This window comes from Bison bison, unplaced genomic scaffold (genome assembly GCF_000754665.1).
Source record: "Bison bison bison isolate TAMUID 2011002044 unplaced genomic scaffold, Bison_UMD1.0 scf7180017864516, whole genome shotgun sequence".
Classification (NCBI taxonomy): Eukaryota; Metazoa; Chordata; class Mammalia; order Artiodactyla; family Bovidae; genus Bison; species Bison bison.
Genome location: NW_011495069.1, coordinates 2,848,518 through 2,856,466, shown reverse-complemented (window position 1 = coordinate 2,856,466; position 7,949 = coordinate 2,848,518). Strand labels below are relative to the sequence as shown.

The 7,949-nt window shown below is 49.2% G+C and overlaps 1 protein-coding gene across 2 annotated transcripts in view; it reads right to left on the bottom strand.

Moving 5' to 3' along the window:
* The window catches only part of PLA2G5 (phospholipase A2, group V), a 9,568-nt gene extending 6,172 nt beyond the window's left edge, over positions 1-3,396 (bottom strand). Inside the window, exon 1 of one of the 2 annotated variants that reach the window (XM_010829952.1) lies at positions 3,347-3,396. Coding sequence is in view for 1 of the 2 variants with exons in the window: in XM_010829951.1 (XP_010828253.1) it covers positions 3,191-3,204 (14 nt within the window). In the remaining variant the exon portion in view is untranslated. Of the gene's footprint in view, positions 1-3,190; positions 3,299-3,346 lie in introns of those variants that run through there. The other variant, XM_010829951.1, reaches the window with a different exon arrangement.
* Between the last annotated feature and the right edge of the window lie 4,553 nt (positions 3,397-7,949).

Below are 7,949 nucleotides of genomic sequence, written 5' to 3'. Positions count from 1 at the left end.
GCCCAATTGTTCCTCCTTGAAAATTGTTTTCCAATTATATTTTATGGCTGTGTTGGTATAAAAACAAATGTAATCCAGGCTGGATTCACTCTTCTACATTCATGATATTATATTTATTTTTTTCTCCTGACTTTAAAAGAATTTAAAATTGAAATATTCTTAGGACTTCCCTAGAAATCCAGTGTTGAAGACTCTGAGCTTCCAGTGAAAGGGGCATGGGTTTGATCCCTGGTCGGGGAACTAAGATCCCACATCATACAGTGCAGCCAAGAAAGTAAAAAAATAAAATAAAATGTTAAGAAGTTCTGCTTCTTTAAAAAAAAAAAAATTAAAGCAGTTTCATAGGCCCCAGGCACTGTGTCTACCTAAAAAATAAGTCAGCCCTGGCTGTGCACAACAGTTATGAAGGGTAAGTATCATTGTTCTAAGGGAGAAAAATGTGTACCCCAAAACGTGTCTCTTTGGTGTAGGGATTAATTTAGGCTGGTTATTTTTAAGAAGCAGAAGGTTTCTTTTTACTTCCCCCTTGGCTGCCTCAAGAATTTAGATAAAGAGTCTGTTCCAGGCATAGAGCTATCAGCAGAGACATGTGCAAGAAATCCGGGAATAGGTGTGGTGGGGGAACTTGATGGGGCCTAGGGATCAGAGTCCACCTGTGTTCCACGGTTCTCCACAGGCCGGGCAAACATTTGGACGCCAAACATTTGCCTTTCCAACTTTGCCTTCTTCCCCTTTGAAGTCCCAAACCACTACACACAACATCCTCTTTGGTCTTTCTCGCTGAAGATGGTTATTTAAGGTAAGGGTTTGGGCCATTTTGGTGAGTCTCTGTTTTCCTGGATCTCTCCCATGTATACATGTTACAAAATTTTTGTTTCATTTCGTCTGTTAGTCTGTCTGATGCTGATTTGATCCTTAGACCAACCAGAAGAACTTCTAGGTTGGGTAGAAGAGAATTTCTTCCTCCCCAACAGTTCCCATTTTGCTAGTAAAGAAATGGAGACTCAGGGACTTTCCTGGTGGCCCAGGGGTTAAGAATCCACCTTGCAATGCAAGCGACTTGAGTTCAATTCCTGGTTGGGGAACTAAGACCCATACGTTGTGGAGCAACTAAGCCTGAGCACCAGGACTAGACGGTCCGTGTGACACAGTGAAAGATCTCACATGACCCAACGAGGATTGCACATCCCGCAGCCAAGACTTGACTCGGCCAAATAAATAATAAACAAATTGAACAGAAGAAGAAAAAGAAACAGAGACTCAGAGAGTTGAAACCACCTGCCAGGAGTCACACAGCCGGCAAAAACTGGAGGCGGGGTTCAAACCCAGGCCTGACGCACCCCTCACTGCTCCACACGTCCTCCCTGCCCAGAGGGGTGTGTTCTCCTTTGAGCTGAGAGGATCGGGGTCCTTCACAAGCTCTACCCCATGGGCCTGGAGACCCCAGCTTCCCTCCCCAGCATCTCCCTTTGGCAAATACATGAATCCCTAACCCAGAGTCCATAAACGTCACGCCGGAAGGCAAGGGAAATTCCTCGTGTCTTGGGCTGGTGATGGATTCTAACTTGCCTCTTAAGAGCTTCTTGCTGATGGCTGTCTGCTTCCCTTTCCTCCTTCGATCCCAAAGCCCTTGTTCACCCAGAGCTGCTTGGCTGGCCTGGAGTCTGCTGGGATTCGACTCTGATGCCCTGCCTTCTCTGATCGCTCAGTTCAGTGATCACTCTGCTGGCCCTCTGCCCCAAGCCCCTGGCACCTCCCAAGGCCTGGCTCCAAACATACAACCTCCATCTCCGAGGGCTCCCAGCTGCTGGGCTGGCCTCTGTGGGCCAGCTTTAGTCCAGAAGCTCCTCTGAGTTCCAGGAACATTCCTGGGGGTTCTGTCCACCCACAGCTTCTGCTCTGAGAGCTCTAAACAGCCAACGAAGATGACCCTGGACCCTACCTTCCAGGCCAATCTTCCTCACTGCTTCCTGGGGCTGTGATAGAAAGTGGACGCCAGCTGCCATGTACCGGGCAACTAAGACATTCCAGACACCGTCCATGTCCCCTTAAACCTGCCAGTGGCTCCAATGAGTGGGGACTGTCAAAGCTGCTGGCATGGTCTACCCTCTAACAGTCATTTGTTGAGTGAGAGAATACCCACTGCTGATTTTGCAGATGAAGAAATGGAGCCTCAGGAAGGGGAAGTGAGATGCCCAAGGATTCAGCCTGGGACCATGACTCTATCCTTTGACTGACCCTCCTCCACTGCTTCCAAGCAGCCTCTGTGTATTAATCATCTTGCTCATTTTCTGTATTTCATGATGCTTTGACATCTTGGGGACCTTGCTAGGCTCAGCCCCTCCAAGACTAGCTGATTCTTAGATAAAGCAAAAGGCTTTTCTGTGAACAAGGCTTTGAAATGCAGACCAACAGATCCTAAACTCCCTTGTCCAACCACCTCCTCTATGTCACTCTCACACTCTGAGCTACTATATCCCCTGGCCTGAATCACCCCAGGGCCAGGACCAGACCACCAGGGATCACCCCTACAGCTTGAAGTCTGCTGAAAGTGTGCAAGCTGGCCAGTCCTCAACTGCTTACCCTGCCCTGTCTTGCCTTCTCCACACCACCCAGGCCAGGTTTTCCCTCATTTCTTCTGCCTCCTGAGAAAACCCTGGTGCTTCCCCTGTGGCCCTGCAAGGTGCAGTGTGTCCACCTCTCTCGGAAACTGTAACAAACTGTCTCTCAAATGCAACCATCTCCTGATTCGTGGGCTTCAACATACTTGAAGAAAGCCAAGATCCTAGCTGCACATCCGAACATCTTGGGACATGGCTCGGCATTGAGGGAGCTGTACCAGGCCCCACACAGAGGGCTCTGAACACTCGCAAAAGATGCTTCACGGAGAAAGTGGCAAAGGCTGGAAAAGTGGACCATCCGTGAAGCCCAGGCTCCAGGAGGAGGACGTGGGGTTGACTATTTTTATCAAGCAACCACGGAGGAGAATGAGCGAAGCCAAGAGATAATTGTGGAGTGGAGCAGAGGCTGCGGTAATGAGAAATGCGGAGAGAGGAGACAGCCTGACAGAAGCATGGACACATGGGGGCCGGGAAGCGGCCGGGTCACCGAGGGGACGGGTTCTCCAAGTCCACGGGCAGCAGCCTCCCTGCTCCCAGGATCCTGTCCCCAGCCCGTTCCTGCCTCTCACCTGACAAGGACCATCAGCGCTAAGCCCCCGCTACACAGATGGTGCTGCTGGGACCTTCCGACGCCTGGGGGAGGCCACTCGCCCTCTCACAGCCCCTCCCTCTGAGTGCCCTCCCCCACCGCCTCGGGCCAAGCAGCCCCCAAGGAGGCTCCTCACCAGCGACACCTTCTCTCTGGCCTCGGGCTGGAGCGGAGGCAGGAACTGGGCCCAGCTGGTTTTAAGGGCCTCCCTGCCCACTTCCCACACTGCCTGCGTCAACTCCAGGCTTCCTAGTAACACACAGGAAACCTTACTCCACCCCTCAAGACCCCTGGGGATTTTTTTCCCTCTCTGCGTAGAGAGGCAGCTATTTCCTGACCCAAAGTCGGGGGTCTGGATGGCTTTCAGGACAGACATGGAGGCCACTCATGGTCAAGGTTCTTCTCCAGCAATAGCCCATTTTTCCCTGACATCCCCCTGCCCACACACGTACACACACACACTTTACTGAGAAGATGTGAGCTCCTTCCTCCCTCCGCCCTTGACTCTTTCCTCTCTCTCTCCCACCATGACAGCAGCATCAGAAAGAAAGCCCCTCCGTGGACCCTCATGAACCCTTCTCTTCCCAGGACCTAGACAAAACCAGCACCATGCCCTGGAACCCCACAAACTCATCTCAATATGGAAGGTATTTATTGAGTGTCTACTCCCTGCCAGATTGTTGCTGGAGACCCACTGTGAATAAGACAGACACCCAGCCCCAGGAGCCTCCCTTCTGGTTGGGAAATATAAATAAATACAGTGTGTCCAAGGGCATTACCTTCCGTGGGAAAAGTCCTCTCTGTTCTTTCACATTTCTTTTTTCTGCCTCTTTTCCTCCCTCTGCCTACAGGTGTACACCAGCCTCTTCACTCCAAACCAAACGAAAGGAAGCCCCACCCCACCCCCGAAAAAGAAAACATCCCTTGCTTCTGCCGACCTCTCTCCAGCTTTCTTTTTCTCCTAAAAACCAAAACTCAGGACAGAGACACCTCTTCTTGCCCATCACCTCCTCCCTTCTGAACCCCTTGCACCTGCATTCTGTTGCATCCCTAAGACAGCAGCCAAGGGTCCCCCCAAACCTGGTCTAGCCCAAGCTTGGGCTTCTCCCAAATACTCCATCCCACTGACCACCTCCTCCTACTTGAAACTCATTCCCTCTGGTCTTCAAGAAGCCACAGTGTGCCCTCTGCCCTCCTGTGGCTCACCCCCTGTCTCTGTTAACCCTCAAATGCAGATGTTTTCAAAGGACTTGCTCCCCCCTCTCTACCTCTCTCACAGGGTGGGTTATCCCTGTACAGGGATTAAGGTCATATTTATACACAGATGTATAAAGAAAGCTGAGCATCAAAGAATTGATGCTTTTGAGCTGTGGTGTTGGAGAAGACTCTTGAGAGTCCCTTGGTCTGCAAGGAGATACAATCAGTCCATCCTAAAGGAAGTCAGTCCTGAATATTCGTTGGAAGGACTGATGCTGAAGCTGAAACTCCAATATTTTGGTCACCTGATGTGAAAAACTAACTCATTAGAAAAGACCCTGATGCTGGGAAAGATTGAAGGCAGGAGGAGAAGGGGACAACAGAGGATGAGATGGTTGGATGGTATCACCAACTCTACGGACATGAGTTTGAGTAAACTCCTGGATTTGGTGATGGACAGGGAGGCCTGGAGTGCTGCAGTCCATGGCGTCGCAAAGAGTCGGACACGACTGAGCAACTGAACTGAACTGAACTGTCCCAAAAATCCCTGGCCGCGAAGCATCTGGCACTAACTCTCACACAACAGTAACCCTGCTGCTAAGTCACTTCAGTTGTGTCCGACTCTGTGCAACCCCATAGACGGCAGCCCACCAGGCTCCCCCGTCTCTGGGATTCTCCAGGCAAGAACACTGGAGTGGGTTGCCATTTCCTTCTCCAGCGCATGAAAGTGAAGTCGCTCAGTCATGTCCGACCCTCAGCGACCCCATGGACTGCAGCCTTCCAGGCTCCTCCATCCATGGGATTTTCCAGGCAAGAGTACTGGAGTGGAGTGCCATTGAGTGGAGTGCAAATGACTGAATTCACAGAGGAGAAAGGACAATGTCAGGTCAAAGAGCCTGAGCTGCCCATCAGACAGAGAAGTCTTGAAAACTGAACGTCACCTCTGACTACTCATGTCGCCTGACCTCCTGAGGTCTCAGTTTTACCATCTGTAAAACAGGACAATAACAGGAGCAACTTCATTTTATAATTGTGATTTGATGAGATGAGACAGGCAGAGGGATTCAGCACAGTGCCTGGCATCTAGGAGGTATTTACTGATCATAACTGCTATAAATATTATTGCTGTTATGTCTTTCCACTAAACTGAGAGCCCCATGAAGGTACATTCTGGGTCTGCTTCATTTCTGCACCCCCAGCATCTGGCACATAGTAGGTGCTTAGGTAGCTTTGTTGAGTAAATGCATGACTCCTCTGGCTCTAGCTTCATTCTCATCACACTCCCCAAGCCCACACTTTAAAATATAATTATTAAATATATTTTATAATTATATAAATAATATTATATTGGTTTCTATTTATATATAAATTATATTTATATAATGTCCTGCAGGAACCCCAAAACTAAACTCACTGTGTCCCCCATGACTCAGCCCCTCCCACCTCCCCATCTCTGGTAATGGAGCCAATCATTCATGCTTCAGCATTAAAACACTCAAAACACTTCAAGTGGAGACTTTTGAATGCAAGATTCTTCTCTGGTTAGTTTCTGACCCCAGCACTCAGAACAAGACGTAACCCATAGTAGGGTCCACAAGACATGTCTGTGGAATGAATTAAAACCCCGTAAGCATGCTGGGCACTTGGCGTGTCTGTCTCATGAAGTCTTGCCCAGGGTCAAAGACCTGGACAGCCGTTGACACCCAGATACTGTCTTGCCCTGAGGCCCTGGGTGGCTGAAACACCCCTAGTCTCATCAAACTATTTGATGCCCCCCAGGAAGCTGGCACATAGAATAGGATTGCCTGGGACTCACTGCCAGAAAGTCTACATTGAGTCTTCCTCCTCCAGGAAGTTTCCCCTGATTGCTCCTTCTACAGGACATTTGCCTGTCTCTGCAAGGTAATAGAACTCATCACACACACTGTCCACTTTGGTAATTCCTGTTGGAAGAAATGACAAGGCCAACAGCTCAGGAAGAAAGAAGAGAAGAACTCAGTATCAGTGAGTTTCCATAGTGCCACAAGCAAAAGACAAGTTTGGTGTTCATGACCTTGAAAGTGAAAGTGAAAGTCGCTCAGTCGCGTCCGACTCTTTGCAACCCCAAGGACTATACAGTCCATGGAATTCTCCAGGCCAGAATACTGGAGTGGGTAGCCTTTCCCTTCTCCAGGGAATCTTCCCAACCCAGGGATCAAATCCAGGTCTCCTGCATTGCAGATGGATTCTTTACCAACTGAGCCACAAGGGAAGACCAAGAAAACTGGAGTGGGTAGCCTATCCCTTCTCCAGGGGATCTTCCCGACCCAGGAATTGAACCAGGGTCTCCTGCATTGCAGGCGGATTCTTTACCAACTGAGCTATCAGGGAAACCATCCATGGGATTTTCCAGGCAATAGCACTGGAGTGGGTTGCCATTGTCTTCTACAATTCATGCATTAACCCTCACAAAATCGTGTGGGGGTACAGTGATTCCATTCTGTCAGTAAGGAAACTGAGGGGCAGATGTTAGTTTGCCCAAGGTCACACCTAGTAAAAAGTAGAACCAGACTCTTAAGCCTGTCCTGTCACTTAAGTCCAAGAATTTTCCATTACACAAAGAGGTTGAAACCCAATAAAGACATAGTGATTGGGATTTTCCCAGGACACCACCAAAGTGTCACATGATTTCCTTATAGACCAGATGGAGAAGTGAAAGCTGATTTAGAGTTACAACCTCATATTACCAGTAACTGATGAGTCGAATTGGATCTTTGGTTATATAGTTTCAGCCCAGGGCAGTATGTAACCCTTGGAAATGCTTTGCTTGTCTTATAGAGTTCCTTTTAAAAAATGGAGTTAATAGCTGATGTATAAACATTAGATCTCAGCCTGAGATCCAGATTTCCAGCTTCTGCTTAAAAGATCTAGCAGTCCTGGCTCTGGGGTTGAGAAGTGGCCACACCCACAGACTGAACATGTGTTTGACTTTGCCGTGGTGGTCTTCCCCATTCCTTCTGCCCACCCTGACTCTCGGCTGCTCTCTGCCTGGTGGGCTCTCTAAGGGTTTGCCATAGAACTCAGTCTTGAGTTCCATCCTCTCCACATGTTCATCAGCAATGGGACAGGGGATGCCTTGAGAGCAGAAACCATCTCTTCCACAATCGTGTTTCAAGTGCCGAGTTCAGAGCCTAGTACTTAATAATTGCTCAGTAAACACTGTATAAGCCCCTTAAAGGAACCCATCCCAGGATGAAGAGATTACTGAAGGCCTTCTGAAAGAGGAGGTGCCTTGGCTGAATCTTTAAGAGTAGCTTGGAGAGCTTGGAACTTTGTGCACTACTGGTAGGAACGTAAAATGGTACAGCTGCTGTGGGAAACTGTGTACGGCAACCCCTTAAAAACTAAAAGTTCAGTTCAGTTCAGTTGCTCAGTCGTGTCCGACTCTTTGCCACCCCATGAATCGCAGCACGCCAGGCCTCCCTGTCCATCACCAACTTCCAGAGTTCACTCAGACTCACGTCCATCGAGTCAGTGATGCCATCCAGCCATCTCATCCTCTG